This window comes from Terrapene carolina, unplaced genomic scaffold (genome assembly GCF_002925995.2).
Source record: "Terrapene carolina triunguis isolate 2854851 unplaced genomic scaffold, T_m_triunguis-2.0 Scaffold62, whole genome shotgun sequence".
Lineage (NCBI taxonomy): Eukaryota > Metazoa > Chordata > Testudines > Emydidae > Terrapene > Terrapene triunguis.
Window position 1 is genome coordinate 3,041,709 of NW_020664413.1, and position 16,558 is coordinate 3,058,266.

Sequence of the window (16,558 nt, forward strand, 5' to 3'; positions counted from 1 at the left end):
TCCATCCAACAGCACAGGGCCCTGTCACTTGAGCTAAAGGAGACTCTCCTTTTGTTGTAAGAGAATCAGGCGTGCTCTCTCTCACACACACTCAGTTGAGCAAGTCTTATGCTCCAACCAGCATAGGGGAAGGGTGTGCACACACAAGTTGGTGTTGTCCATTACATAAAAGTGCTACAACAGGAAAAGTGCCCTGGTTTACTTATTACAATTGCACAGAAAGTTGCACCATGTGCTCAAATTCCAATTGAAGTCTCAAAACCAATGGAAAACAGGATTTTGACCTTTTTTCAATCTACATATTCATGGAGAACAGCATAATTAGAAAAAACAAGAAAAAACCTTCAGCGTGTGAACACGTCATTACAAATCTCCACAATACAAGGTTAGTCAACACTACCATCAGCAAAAACTCAGCGTAGGTCTCCTGTCCCCACAGATTAATTCAACTACTGCCAACCACTGTGCCTAGGACAGATACCCAGCCCCTTCTCTGCTGCAGACTCGGAAGTGCCTTTGTTCCACTGGCACAGTGGTTTGTCAGTGATGAGACAGCAGGTGCCAGGGATGCAACACTGAGTGTAGGTTAGGTTCTACATACCAAGTACATTGGGAAAACATGAAGTAGTTAAAAGGCTTTATAATGAAAATCTGGTGTGTGCATGTATCTATCTGTATTATATACTGTAGTAGTTCAACCAGGGGGAGGGATAGCTCAGTGGTTTGAGCATTGACCTGCTAAACCCAGGGTTGTGAGTTCAATCCTTGAGGGCCATTTAAGGATCTGGGGCAAAAATCTGTCTGGGGATTGGACTAGATGACCTCCTGAGGTCCCTTCCAACCCTGATATTCTATGAATCTATGAAAGCTTTCTGAACAAATGTACCCGTTTAGCAAAAACTGGGGCTGTACTAGTCAGTTCCTGCCACTTCTCCATTCAATTATATAAATTCTACCAGCAATGGAGCTTTGGCTGCTCCAAACACCAGTTGCACAAACAGATGGGAAGCAAGCAGTGTTGGGACATAGGGCTCTAGCACAAAGCCAGGGAAGGAGGAGCCCAGAATAACAATATTGGAGTATAGCAGTACTTAAGAGCCCCAAGTTATTGCATGTAATAAATGTTAAGTGCTTACATGGTGCTTGCTACATTAAATACACAGTGCAGATGTTAATACATTCTTACTACACCCCGGGATGAAATATTGTTAACCCCATTTTACAGATGGGGAAATTGAGACAAGGTCACATAGCAAGTCAAGTGGTAATACTGGGATTAGAAATTGGGAGCTCCTGCGCTCTTTCCATTAGACCCTTCTGCCAGTCATGTGCATGCAAACATGCAGTTGAGATCTGGGGACAAATTCTGCGCTCAGTTACACCAGTGTAAGCCCAAAGTAACTGCCTTGGGATCAAAGAAGTTACTTGGATTTACCCTGCCCTGTAACAGAATTTGGCTGTTCGTTCCTACGTCAGGTATACAAAACCAATACCGCTAGGAGTCTCTAGGAGGAAATTGATGAGAGCTTGGCATACGGAATACACACCTTAAGAAGAGGCATTGCAGCTCGGCATCGCGCAGTTTTTGTGTTTTTTAGGAAATGAGATTCATCCTGAAACAAAACAGGCAAGAAAATGAATAGAGCTAAGCCCTGAGTCACAGCCTGACTCTGGGATAAAGAACAAATTCCCAGCATCCTATGCTGCATAATACTTCAAGCCTATCGTCCCCAGGCAGGTTTCAATCTCTGGGCTGGCCAACATCATATTCCGAATGTGAAACCATCATGAAGGGGGTAGGACTGTCTGAAAATTAACAGGAAGGGGAAACAAACATTAAGACACGAATCGTGAATGATCATAGCCAAGCAAGTAAGTGGAGAGAAGAAATGAAAAGAGGCAAAGAATTTCCACCACTGATCTTCATTTGCTACTGTGTGTCCTTTCTTTAAATGCAAAAAACTCATGGGGAGCCTCACGCAGTGCTGCCTCCCTAAAATGAAGGGGTTAATGAAAAGCATCAGAAGTGCAGAAATCTAATTAGGAACCAACTGTTTTGCTGTTAGGGCTCTCCAGGTGGATAATAACCTCCCGGCTGAGAGACATCACTCGCAGAATAGGCTACATTTCCTTCGTTGTAGTTAGGCAGAACTTAAAGACGCTGAGGAAATTGGCACCCTCTAAGGGTATGTTCTCATCTTGATGTGTGTGGATGAGTGAGCAGCCATGCGTAGAGAAGACGATACACCACTTAGCCTCCAAGGCACAGCTTTCTCAATCCTGGTTAGCAATAAGGTAATGTTATTATGACAGCAGCAAGCAGGGGAGGACTGGAAATAAAAAAGCAGGGAGGCTAAACACTCAGTGGGGCCATTTTGATCTACAGGACATATACAGGATTTGAATCTGCACACACACGTGCATGAATAAAATATCTGCTTATTTAGTGCAGATTAAAGGTACCGGACTGATTGCTCTAGAGTCATAGGTGCTCTACCCTCAAACAATGTGAGTTTCCTCCATCCTGACACGGTGTCTCAGCCTGGACCCTTGCGAAATCAACAGAGGTGAGAGAAAAGTTCAGTCTCCAGCACCCAGTGTGTTCTCATCCTTTCTGCTGACACCGCCACTAACAGTAGTCAGGGTACTTTTTGTGACAGAAACATCTGCTCATTGGAAACCAGGCTGAGAACACTAAACTCATTTCACATAAGATAACAGACATCAAAGTGTAATGACTTTTTGGTTGCCATTGATCTAAGCTGGATTTGAAACAATATGAGTTCTAAAAGGGTCCCATTAAACATATACACATATATTTATTTATTTTACTTAACTGGAATAGAGCTGAAGTCTACCTAAGGGTTTTCTATAATGGTTGTCCCTATATTATCTGTATTGTTCAGATACCAGAGCCATCCATGAAAGTAAAGAGGGCATAGAAATTGCACACACACACACACACACACACACACACACAAAAAGCAAAACACACACTTGCAATGAAACAGTCCGACTGAAGTATGTAGCGTCAATCTTGATTTTGACTACGCTGCATTTTGATGCTTTACACCACTCTGAACATTATTTCAAGAGGGTTTTTTTGGTTTATTGGCTATGCGGATAATGTAGCCAATGGTAAAATTCTATGAAAACCAGTCAAAGGCATGGCCCTTCCTCAAAACACGATGACTATGGCATTCTTTGGGCAAAACACAATCCCATTGATCTGCCAACAGAGCATTTCTGGAACTCTATTCTCCAGCCACTGGAAACATCTATCTTCCCTTACAGTCAATGGCAGCTGCTCACATCCAGCAGGGAAGAAACAGGGTCTCAGGATCTGGAGAGGAGGATAAGGAGTACAGAGCAGGGGAGCAGCAAACCTTATCTGAAAAGGTTTCAGGAACCCTCCCCATATATATCTACATGTACTAGTGACGGCTGGAGATTGCCCTGGAGCCAATACATGGTTGAATATATAAGGATATACAACTTGCTGTGTAGAGCATCCAGTCACTACAAAGTTTCACTCTCTTCAAACGCCTGTTAACAACCCAGGAGAACCCAGCGTGTATGTGCCTCCTAATCCCATTTAAATAACTAGGGGTGCTACTTACAATAATGACAACTTGGAAAGTGTCTTTGAGCTGCTTATCCATCTTGCTGAGGAGGTCGAAGCTGATTATGTTTATCAGTTTTGCTGACAGGTTGTCTTTGCCTGTCAGTATGACATTGGTGCTCTCTGGGCTCAGGGAGGGAAGCCACCTATGAAATGCCTGAGAAAGGAGAAGAAGTGATTAATAGGATGGTGAACCTCTCTAGTGTCTTTCCTCTGAGGATCCCAAAGACCTTCTCAAGCTATAATGGAGCCTCATAACCACATCTTTGGAAATAACCAGTTTGTGCTTCAGTTTTACCCAACTTGACAATGGGTCTAATAATGTTTAAGTGACTTGCCCAGGACCGCGCAGTGAGTAACTGGAAGAGCAGGCATCAGAAGTGGAATCCCATGCTCTGGGCACTACACCACACTCCCTCCACTAGGAAGATCTAAGCCTACTTTCTCTTTGCTTCTTACTCAGCAAGAACTCTGGCTGTGATCAGAAACAAACGTGATTGTCTACCAATGTTGCTAGTTGTGCCCAAAAGCCAGAGCACAACTAGAGTGGCATGGCCACCGTTAGCAGAGAGATTCACTGTTATTCCGCCCACACCAATAGTAAACATGAAGCTGTGAAAGCCACCCACTTACAAGCAGCAAATATTTTACAGGGCAGGAAAGTTTACAAAACTTTGCACCACGATACAGATGAAGAACAATTTATCCGGGTCTTTTAAAGGTCTTTTTTCCCTTCTAAGAGCCAGTCTAACAGAGCCACTGGCTGCTGCTCTATGGTGGCAACTGAATGACTTGTGCTCACATTTCATTATGAAAACCAGCAGGTAAATATTCAAGAAGGGGCCACTGATTTTGGATCCCCAATTTGAGAGAGATTTTTTTTTTCAGGTGCCGAGCAATGAAAGTTCCCATTTATTTCAATTACTTCAGCCTCCCTGCAGCATTCAGTGCTGCAGGTCATGAGATACTGTTGCCTCTCCTGAAAGAAGTGGCAGAGGTCTGGGCGATGCGCTAACATGGTTTGAGTCCTTCCTGCAGGGATGTAGCCAAAGAGTAACAATGGGAAAATCATATCTCCGCCACTAGACCTCTCACTTGTGCAGTCCCACAAGGATCAATTCTCTCACTGGTCCTATTACACAGCTACAAAAAACCACTGTGTGAACTGGGCAGATGACACGGATTCTAGTGCCAGCAGTAAGAGAATGACACAGTTCTACCTATCTTCACCACATACAACCACACCACTACCACCAAGAGAGCCTAGTGCTTGGATGAGATCAGCCCACGGATGAAGAGCAGCTGCCTGAAGCTGAACCCGAGCAAGACAGGGGTGACGCTGATGGGCAGGGGAAAGCGTATTAAAGAGTCTGCAGGCACAGGGCAGTCTCCTTTGGTTGACGGTTCACAAACACACAATTGGTTAATTCAGTCTGTGGCTTAGAAGGCTCCTGGATTCCTCGCAGACAATGAGCACTCTCATAGCAGCATCCATGAGTAATGCTTTTTACCATCTCTGGTTGGCTAGGAGACTCTGTCCCAACCTGGCCTCAGTTATTTACACCTTCATCACCTCTCAGCTGGACTACAGCGATGTGACAGATTCGGGCACGAACCTTTCGGCGCTCTGGAAGTTGCAACTACTACAGAACACTGCAGCGGTCTCCACAGCAACACCAGCTTCAGCACGCATATCAAACCTGCTCCCTGTTCTTACACTGGTTTCCCCATAGAATATCGACTCAAGTTCAAGGTCTCAGTCCTTACTTCAAGGCACTCAGTGGGCTGAATCCCATCTAAAAGAGCCTAAAGCTCCGGAATGAAGACCACGGTCAACCACTGCACTTCTCTGGCACAGTGGAACTCTCTACAATAAAGGGTAAAGCTTTCTCGGGGGTTGGTCTGAGACTATGGAATAAACTCCCCCAGGAACTAAGGACTATCACAAAACTCACCACCTTCCACTCAAAGTGCAAGATGAATTTTTTTGACCAAGCCTTCTCTAACATATACACATAGTTACATGGATTTTTGTTTGTTTTTTTAAATCTACACTAATAAAACGCTCAACTGCACACACTTCTCCCCTTGAGGAAAGGATGAGAACAAAAGCCACGTGACATGTTAATACATGACTGGAAGGTGCTCAGATACCACGGTGACGCGTGCGGATATAAGAGCCTACCCAGAACAAGATTAGAGTTGCAAATGCTTAGCCCTTCTGAAAATCAGGACCAAAGACATTCCAAGCTGGGCACCCAAAAATTGAGATATCCTAAATCAATAGCCACTTTTTAAAATGTTGGGCCAGATCTCCACCAGCCTCTGAAGGATACCGCCGCTGCCTCCTCCGCCGTATCCCAAATATAAATAATTTTACTCCCTCATTCACCAGGTAAAAATCTAGATGCGTCTTCTGTAGCTCGGCTGACTGCCCAGTGCTTTGTTATACCATTGGCAGGGGAAAAAAGAGAACAAATAGTTGTGGTACTAAGGTCCCACCACGCAACAAAATCCAAGCAATTTACTCTACAGGCATCAGCATAGTGAACTACTGAAAAAAGAGCCCCACCAAGTCAGGCATAAAACTTATTAGCCTAAGGGCCTGAGCGCTTCTACTCTTCACTTTCTCCCAGCATTAATGAACATTTCACAGTTAAGGAAAGTATGCCTCAAAATCATCTTGCTAGCACAAGCTGTTTAATTGCACAGTAATTGCCCTCCGAGGACAGACCCTGCAGCCCTGCTTTCTTTCAATTATGTGTATTTCCAATCCCTGAGAGCGCCCATCTCCAGGTCCTGACCAATGTTCCCTCTAATTTTTTCCACCCATGTGTGGAATAACTTTCGTTATGTGCACCGAGGTAATTTGTGCGGACGTGTGCCGCCAGTAGAAACAAAAAAACCTAGATACAATAAATATTTTTAAAAAGTTACCATAGGGATAATGACTCCAGCCAGGACAGGTTAGGCATTTTAGAACTCACTACTCAAAGAATTAAATTTAAGTGTAAAAGAGAAATAAAAATTATGAAATGCATAGACCAGCCAAAAAACTAAAATAGCACACTTTGAAAGAATAAAATTACAGAGAATATTTGTGCATTGCAGGAAGTACCAAGAAGAAAAAAACAACAATAATACGTGTGTGAGTGTGTGTGTGTGAGAGAGAGAGAGAGAGAGACTGTGTGTGAATGTGAGTAACAGAGACAGAGATTGTGTGAGCTAGCTGCTGGGGAACTCTCAGAGACTTTGCACTGTCTCTTTAAGGCACTCACTCACCGGACCTCAGACCGCAGCAGCTCTCTCCTGCTCTGAGTCCTGAGCCTTGTCCCCTCTTCCCTGCTCTGTGGAGACGAGGTACAGGGCGGTGGGGAAAACGGGGACGACGATGACACCCTGACATCAGCACCCCGCTCCCTCTCACTCTGCGCAGCCAGCAGGAGGGTCCCAGAAGCAGCTACAGGAGCAACATGGCTGCAAAGCAGCAGGGGCGAGGGGCACCTGAACACACGCTGCCGGATGTGCGCGGCACTTGAATCGCTCCTGGGAAGCCATGTGACCATGCAGCTTGGAGGGAAATAATTTTGAGGGTTTTGTAGATTAAAGCTTATGGGCCAAATTTTTCCCTGAAAAAGGCTTGCTGGGGTCAGTGGGAATTGCAGAACATATAGGGCAGAATTTCCGCATCTGCAATTCTGTAGCGGCTGAGACACTGATAGAACCCATCTTGGTAGGTTTCAAAAGAAGCGGACAATTGCTTGGATACCAATGGTGTCTTGGGCATAAGGAAATTAAGATGCTTAACTACAGTGATTCTGGTTCACATGCACAAGGTTAAACCAACTGCCATATATGGGGTCAGTGAGGAATTTTTCCTTAAGGCCATTTTGTCAAAGATCTTTTTCCTAACCTTCCTCTGGAACACAGAATGAGGATCATCCATTAGACTCAGGCAAGCATGTGTCATATGATCAGCTTCTTGCAATTACAGGGGATAAGGGAACCTCATCTCTTCCTATTTTTCCCCTTATTTTTCTAACTGGAGGGCAGTTTTGCCATCCCTCATAGAATCCATAGGAAGAAAAAACAAACAAAAATAAAAAACCACAGGTGAGCCCCCAAAAGTTCTATTTAAACATACAGTACCTCTGCCCAGGTAAATCTCACTGAAGAAGGTGTTACCACCAGCAACGGCCACTCCTTTCGGTAATATGCAGCAATACAGATAGCCTGGATAGTCTTCCCCAAGCCCATGTCATCTGCAAGAAGCAAACGGCCTTCTCTGGAGATGGCAAAACTGAAAGAACACAAGGCAGAAGGGTTACTCCTTTCCCCATCTTCCCAGCCAAGGTTAGCACAATCCCTCCCCAGTCTGAGAAGCTCATTGCCAAAGAAGAGGGAAGGGAAACAGCAGACGGCTTCCTTTGCAGCCCCTTTGGTTTTATTTTTAAAGTACTTTATAGTGGCGACCTGACAATCCGGCAGACAGAAGCCCTCTGTTTAGCCCCTCAACTGGCACAGTGCAGACAGTGGCAGCACAAGCTTCCCCGTGCGGTCCTGCCAAGATGCCTCAACCTGATCGGCAAGGACCATCACCAGGACGAGCAGATAGTCCAGTCTCCCCGGTCTGTGCAACCCTTTGTCTCTCTCTGCTGAGATGACAAAGGGGGGCAGTTAGTCCCAACGGTTGTGGTGACTTTTGTGAGCCCAACATTTGTGCAGTGGGAACTGGACTGACCAACCAATTCATTCCACCCAGCTCCTGAAAAACTCAGCTTGAGTCATGCTGAGGTTTCTCCTTCTTAAGCATCATCACCAGCAGAAAAAATTCTGCAGTCCAAATGAGACCTCCAGCAACATCTGTGCAGCCACATTGCCTTCTAATTCTACCTCCAATTACAGCCAGGGAGTCCCATTGTCTCCAGTGGATTTCCACAGGTTTAACTGACTGGAACTTAGTAAGCAATGTAACTGAGGGTGCAGAAAGGGGAATGAAATCCCGCTCACACAGTCTAGCTGTGCTGGGTCTGCAGGTGTAAGAAACTGATTTTAAGGGCTCTGAATACACACAGACAGGTTTTTTACATCAATGCTTTTCACTTTGGAATTGCACTTTTATGGAACCACTGAGATCACGTTGAACGTGAGAATGGCCACAGTGGGTCAGACCAACAGTCCATGAACTGGGCAATTTAGCAAGCGATCCACCCCTTGTAATCCAGCCCCATCTTCTGGCTCTCAGAGGCTTAGGAACACCCAGAGCATGGGGTTGCATCCCTGACCATCTTGGCTAACAACCAAAGAATTCATTTAGCTTCTCTGCAATGGCCTTGTCTTCCTTGAGTGCGCCTTTAGCACCTCGCTCATCCAGTGGGCCCACTGATTGTTTGGCAGGCTGCCTGCTGCTGATGTACTTACACTTTTTTGTTTTTGCTGTTAGTTTGTGTGTCTTTTGCTAGTTGTTCTTCAAATTCTTTTTTTTGCCTGCCTAATTATTGGGCCCCAAATGATTAAGATGTTCATTTTATTCCATCATTGTACCATTGCTCGAACCAAAAATTAAGATGAAGCCTTGTTCTTAGGCCATTCGATTGTACTAGGTATTACAGAAGGCTCTGAACTGCAAATTCTCCATTCAGTGTGTATGGGTCACTTCCATTGGTATGAATGAGACTGAGCAACAAATATGCAATCTTAGGATGTACAGATGCCAGGGTGCTGCAGTACTGTGACAAAACCGACTGGTCAAAGAAACCATTTCAGTCCCGCTTCTGAATTACTTTGATTTTGCTGGGGTTGAACCAGACCATTAGAGATGTTTGAATCTGCTCTTTCCATGATACCACTAAATACTCACCTACTCTTCCAGAGTTTACCCTGATCAGACTAGAAAAACATTAGCCTAGGACTATTAGTAATATCAGGGGCTGGGGATTTAGCGGTGACATTTTGCTGCTTGATACTGCTAATAAATAGTGACCAAAAATGAGAAAAAAAAAATTTAAAGTTGCTTCCTCCATATATAATCAGTTGTTTTAAATCTTCCTTGGATTCAGTTTTGCTCCCCTACACATGTGTACAGCTCGTAAGAAAGAACAAAAGAAAGAAAGAAAACATCAGCTAATGCACTTGGATACATAAGCTGAATTTATGAGAAAAGCAAATGATGCATGTGCACATACTCAGCCCAGAGAGGCACATCAAAGATGTGCCGAAGGGACAGATTTACATGACTTGGAAATATTTCACACTATCATGTGCCCTGGTAAATGTGATTTCCTTCCCAAGTCATCCTGAGAAATTCTGGATACATACTGGGTAGACATGTGTAATGGGCTTCATTACCCTTCTATTCAAAAATGAATGGAGTCTGTACCAAAGCCCAGCACCCCTTTGGTGAAATTTGGATCCAAACCCATCTCTGATGGGTCACGGAAAAAAATGCAAACACCACGCTGACGGGAAATGCCAAACCATAAACACAGACCTAGCTCTTCATGGCATAAAAATGGGACCTACTTCACGCCTTCTCTCTGAAAGGGCATGAGGCTCATCACAATTTTGGAATCCACCGCTGAAAGGTCAGCTTCAGGAATGTCTGAGACACGCAAGGCGGGCTCATCAAACCGAGGAGCAAAGGCTTGTATTACTGGCTTGGGCAGCGGTTCCACCTCTACCGACGGAAGGCGCTGTACAGCTTCCACTGAAAAGAACAAACAGCAGCCTGTTAGCTGAATGGGGATCACATATGGAATATACACTAGTGCCAGGGGGACATTTTGGCCCCACCAGCATTATAATACTACGCTTGTCCTGAAACAGCTCAAGAAAGCCTTGCCTGATCCAATAGGCATGGCCCAACTATGTTACCTAAAATCTGTTTTTGAACCCTGGGCTGTTAGCTACGCACACACGCAGATATAGTTGCCAAGCACAGCGCTGCTTGGGCCTGTTTTCCCAGGACAACTGCTGCTAGCACAGGTCCCCAGTCCAGTGTGAACAGGAAGTTTTTAATAATTTATTTTAACAGCCAGGGCACAGATTACCCCACAGGCAACCTACAGCACCTTGTTCAAATCCTTATTTGTATTACTGAATAACAGAGTCCCCCTAAGCACTGTAGAACTGAGGTTTTGATCTCGTGTTGCTTCAGAACTCTGAAGTAGCAGACCCCCGAGGCCTCCCTCTGCAGAGAGTTCCTCCTCAATTATCTGAGCAGAACTGATTTGAACTGCTGTTATCTGAACAGGGTCACATCCCCAGCCTAAAATCTCTCCTTGTCAATGTATCCCTGCATAAAAGCTGCATATAATTGGATTGCGTCTGCCCTCCATCGTGCGTCACTCATCTGAACTTCTCTGGGGCAGGAACTGTCTTCAGGCTGTATATGTTTGTACAGCCCCAAGCACAATGGCTATCTGACTGGGGCCTCTGGGTACTACCACACTGCATGTATTAAATAATAATTAATAAATAGCAATCCTGTTTCAAATAAGATAGGGCTTGATTTAATAAAGGATGGGTGGTTCTAGGCGGGTTTCAGGATTGGGAGAGAGATTTTGCCAATTTTACACTTTTTGAACTTGCCCACGACTTTGTTTTGTAACTACTTCACAGAAGACGTTACAACTACATTACGCTAGGACTGTGCTTCGAAGCCTAGTTCAAGCAACATCCCAAGGCTTTTAAAATCATCCTTTAATGCATGGACATACCGTATCTTTAGGGAAGCTGTACCGGATTTTACTCTCTGCTATGAAACTATCACTAAACATCAGAACATTTATAGCCTTCAGCCATACATCAATTTGCAATGATATGCAACACAAACCTTTATCCAATGCTGTACCAAGCTCCCACATATCCCTGGTGCAAAAAATCTGGGGTTTAATCTTTTAAAGCCACAAGTCGGGGGTCAAAATTTCATTGCATTCAATTTTCAGACACCCTTATTTCACACCCCTCCATTCCCTCTCCCTCATAAAAGCCAAGTGAAAAACTCTTTTTACTCCAAGAGAAAATGATTAAGAATTAATAATATTAACACAATTAATTAACACAATAATATTAACACAATTTCCTGGTTCTAGCACACATTTTAAACTGATTTTTCTTCACAATTTTTTTTGACTACTTAGAGAAATCAAAACACATTTCTGCATTATACTAAACACACGCGTGCATACCCACACACGACGCTATACCAAGCATGCGTGCAATGCACACACAGCCCCCATTATTTCTGGAAGCACCTCTTTATTTTTAAACCACTAAAATAGGAAATTGGGGGACTATAGAACACTTCCAGCTGTACAAACATACGGAGCTACTTAAATTTAAATTTGTGCTCACTGATTTTATATATTACAACTCTTTGGGCACCAAATATGCCTCCAGACTGCAGATTTTTATTTTAGTTTCAGTTCTCTCTAGAGCAGAGCTGCAGACTGGATTCCTGCTACACAAGTAAAAAATCCTTATTTGAAAGGATTTCAGTTTGTGCTTGTGTGATGGTCTGAATTTTCTCAGCTCTCCAGTTTACCCTATAGTCTTTCAATGGCGGGAAATCTGTCCCCCTAAGTATATCAAAAGCCTGTTATTACACTCACAAACTTACTTACTGCGTTACTATAATTGCTACAATTTCCTACGTGATCATTCTGACGCTACTGTTCTGCAGAAAAGCTAGAAAAATCATTAGGATGCGTCTGCAGCCAGCGTGATTCATCCAAGAGTCATTTTTTACTGAAGTGACCTTTTACCTAAAGATGACTGAGTAACTGGGCAAATAGATATTAACCCCTCGGAACAGTTTCTGACAAAAGGAAATCATTGCAGAAGATAAGGCACAGGCACCGAGCCATATTTTATTTTTTTGCTGGGGTAAGCGAAGAGGGACAGAGCTTCTCGACAGGTGCATATGAGAGGGCTGCAAACCCCTCACAAGTGTTCTCCTAGGACACCACCCCACAGGGGCCTTTATCATAGAATATTAGGGTTGGAAGGGACCTCAGGGGGTCATCTAGTTCAACCCCCTGCTCAAAGCAGGACCAATCCCCAACTAAATCATCCCAGTAAGGGCTTTGTCAAGCCTGACCTTAAAAACATCTAAGGAAGGAGATTCCACCACCACCATAGGTAACCCATTCCAGTGCTTCACCACCCTCCTAGTGAAAAAGTTTTTCCTAATATCCAACTTAAACTTCCCCCAGTGCAACTTGAAACCATTACTCCTTGTTCTGTCATCTGGTTCCACTGAGAACAGTCTAGATCCATCCTCTTTGGAACCCCCTTTCAGGTAGTTGAAAGCTGCTATCAAATCCCCCCTCATTCTTCTCTTCTGCAGACTAAATAATCCCAGTTCCCTCAGCCTCTCCTCATAAGTCATGTGCTCCAGCCCCCTAATCATTTTTGTTGCCCTCCACTGGACTCTTTCCAATTTGTCCACATCCTTCTTGTAGTGTGGGGCCCAAAACTGGACACAGTACTCCAGATGAGGCCTCACCAATGCCGAATAGAGGGGAATGATCACGTCCCTCGATCTATTGGAAATGCTTCTACATATACAGCCCAAAATGCCATTAGCCTTCTTGGCAACAAGGGCACACTGTTGACTCATACCTAGCTTCTCGTCCACTGTAACCCCTAGGTCCTTTTCTGCAGAACTGCTGCCTAGCCACTCGGTCCCTAGCCTGTAGCAGTGCATGGGATTCTTTTGTCCTAAGTGCAGGACTCTGCACTTGTCCTTGTTGAACCTCATCAGGTTTCTTTTGGCCCAATCCTCTAATTTTTCTAGGTCCCTCTGTATCCTATCCCTACCCTCCAGCGTATCTACCACTCCTTCCAGTTTAGTGTCATCTGCAAACTTGCTGAGGGTGCAATCCACGCCATCCTCCAGATCATTAATGAAGATATTGAACAAAACCGTCCCCAGGACCGACCCTTGGGGCACTCTGCTTGATACCGGCTGCCAAGTAGACATGGAGCCATTGATCACTACCCGTTGAGCCAGATGATCTCGCCAGCTTTCTATCCACCTTGTAGTTCATTTATCCAGCCCATACTTTCCTTGGACCTGGCCCTGCAAGATACTGAATGCTTCTTCCAAGGTGGTGCAAGCAAGCCCTCAGCCCTCAACAAAGCCAGACGACTGAAAAGACTGAGCAAACTCAGCATCGAGCAGGAACTGCTCGTCACCTGACAAGATCAGGACCTTCGCACAAGCCAATCCTGCAAGACGCCGGGCATCCTCAACTAGCCTCCATTGCGTAACTCCGTTCTCCCGTCCTGTTAGGGTCTTTATACTGTCGTTTCAGAATGAAGGCTTGCTCACCCAAAAATCTTTTGCCTCTTCACCACCATAAAGCAGCCTCTCCTCTAATGCTACATCCAGCATCCTGGCTTCCAGTTCCTTGATTACTATTAGTATTTCTAACGCACTCCTCACTAGAGTATACAGGCACTCAATTATTAAAAATGCTCCGTTAACCCATAGTAATGGTGTGCAGTACTGGAGTAGCACTAAACTGCAGGATTTTGGACCATGACTGTACAATCCTCCACAACAGTGTTACAGCACCAGTATAGGGCATCTTGCCATTTCCTTCTAAAGCTTATCCTGCTCTAACTCCGCAGCCTTATATTTCAGGAAGTATGAGGGCCCACAGCAAGCAGAATGGAATGATAAGTAATAATTACAACACTGAGTGCTTATGCACTGCTTTTCATCTTCAAAGCACTTTCCAGACATTAACGAAACACACACAACTAAGAAGCAGACGTGCTGGGAGCGCACCGCTGTGAGAGAGCTATTTGCAAAGCGTATCCATCTTTTAAAAGAAATACAATTTGACACCCTGCTGTGTGGGTCAGAATTTTTTCAACACCGCACATGGGTGCAAAGGGAGAGGAGCCTGCATGTCTGATTGTGCCCAGAAGTGAATGTTATGGCTATAGACTACGCCTGGAGCGTACTTATAAGTAGAAGAACGATGCTCTCTCACTCAACATATTTTACTCAAAAAATTTTAAGTGCCCATCATCTTAGCATTTGGGCTTTTCAGAGGAATATGAAAACATGCAGGATGTGACTGCTCGGTGAGAGCCTGCTGAGCCAGTCTGCTCACTTTATTGAAACAAGCAGGGACTCATTTGCCCAGCAGTCCACACAGCCACAGGAGAGCAAGCTGGATTCTAGTCTGCCTTGTACGTCAACTACAAACCTGTTGGCTGAATTCCGATTACAGCGACTTCAGTTCTAGTCGTACCGTATAAAGCTGAACAAAACCACCTTGACAGTCAGCACCCAGACTATGGTTCTGATACTGGCAGTTAGAAAAATCATCAGTTCACTTATAAACTGAACAAACTCAGAAGGTGAAAATCACCAGCACGATATTCTCCACAGTACTTACGTCCTGCAATGGGCTACTTGCAGGAGTGTGGGCAGAGCACTCATGCCTGCACATCCCTTGTTCACCACGGTTTGGGGGTGACTGCGTGCCAGCTGCAGAATAGGCCAGCATGAGGGAGGAGGGTGGGGAACTAGGGACAGGCCAGGGTAAAAGACACTAAGGGTATTTCTACACAGCAACTAGACACCCATGGCTGGCCTGTGCTAGCCGACTTGGGCTACGGGGCTGTTTCTTTGCTGTGTAGACTTCTGGGCTTGGGCTGGTGGCCGAGCTCTAGGACCCTGTGGAGTGAGAGGGTTCCAGACCTTGGGCTCCAGCCTGAACCCGGAAGTCCACAGACTAACAAAACAGCCCCGCAGCCCGAGTCGGCTGGCACGGGCAAGCCACAGGTTTTTCTTTGCTGTGGAGACATACCCTAGGAGTCCAACTGTACAGATCTAGTGACCCAGAATTCTGCATAGATGGACATGAAGGGCCAGCAGCCCCTGTTGCAGCTTGCGACCAGATCTGGAGAAGGAGAGAATTAGTGAGGAAAGCCATTCTCTCTCCATTGTTTAATTCATTCTAGAACTGAGAGTAAGTTACTGTAGGACACTCCCCCGCCCCCCATTATTAATTCACTTTCATAATTATCATCACACACTGTAAAAATATATGAAATAAAAACAATAGAAATTCTACTCCTGGCAGAGATCACATCTTCATATGCCTTTGTGCAGCACCTCGAACAATGGGGCCCTGAATGGGCCTCTGGCAGGCTACCATAATTATTACTAATATACACACATTACAACCAGGTTTCCGAGTCTGTGTAACCCACACAAAAAATCTATTTGATAGGGCAATAGGACAGCCAGCCCGGGAGTTCGTTACCACTTCAATTCCCGCTTATCCCCAGAAATGGAATTAGAATTCGGTCACCGTCCCAAGAAAACAGACCCCACTAGGTAAATGCAGCTTCTCACTTAGCCTTGGATAGTCCTCCAGTAGGAAACTCCATTTTCTGGTCTTCATGTCTGTAAGGGTCACAATAATAAAATAACCAAATGTTGTCAGAAAGGATGTTTAAAAAAACCACCACCACCTGACTCTTCCATAAACAAGCAGCGACAGCAGCATTCAATATTCTCTCCATTTCACAACTGCTTTGAAACAGTTTCCACCTTGCCCAATCATTTTTTTTTTTTTTGTAAACCTTCCTATCCCATGCTGACCAAATGGTTTTGAGGAAGGGAGGGAATGTTCTCAGCAGAGTACATGGGCAATTAGACCCCAGCTGACTTTCAGAGAGTAATAGCTAGTTGCAGGACTGCCTCATTCATGCATACCCGAAGTGCAACACTAGGGCCAAACTCAGCCTGCTGTTCTGACAGCAGTTGCATCTTCCTGTAAGTCAAGGGTGAGTAAAAAGCTGACCCAGTGCAAGCAGGCAGCATGATGCAGCAGACTTGTGGGTCAAGAGGCCTGGGTTCTCTTCCCCGCTCTGTCACTGGCCCAGGGCCGGCTCTGGCTTTTTGGC

General features: G+C 44.9%; 1 protein-coding gene across 1 annotated transcript in view; it reads right to left on the bottom strand.

Annotated features, from left to right (window-relative positions):
- SMARCAL1 (SWI/SNF related, matrix associated, actin dependent regulator of chromatin, subfamily a like 1) overlaps positions 1-16,558 on the bottom strand; it is a 60,216-nt gene that overhangs the window by 35,547 nt on the left and 8,111 nt on the right. Inside the window, exons 5-9 of the mRNA XM_026647379.1 lie at positions 16,005-16,055; positions 10,145-10,328; positions 7,772-7,922; positions 3,621-3,779; positions 1,548-1,613 (exon numbers count right to left, since the gene is read on the bottom strand). Coding sequence (XP_026503164.1) covers positions 1,548-1,613; positions 3,621-3,779; positions 7,772-7,922; positions 10,145-10,328; positions 16,005-16,055 — 611 coding nt within the window. The remainder of the gene's footprint in view (positions 1-1,547; positions 1,614-3,620; positions 3,780-7,771; positions 7,923-10,144; positions 10,329-16,004; positions 16,056-16,558) is intronic.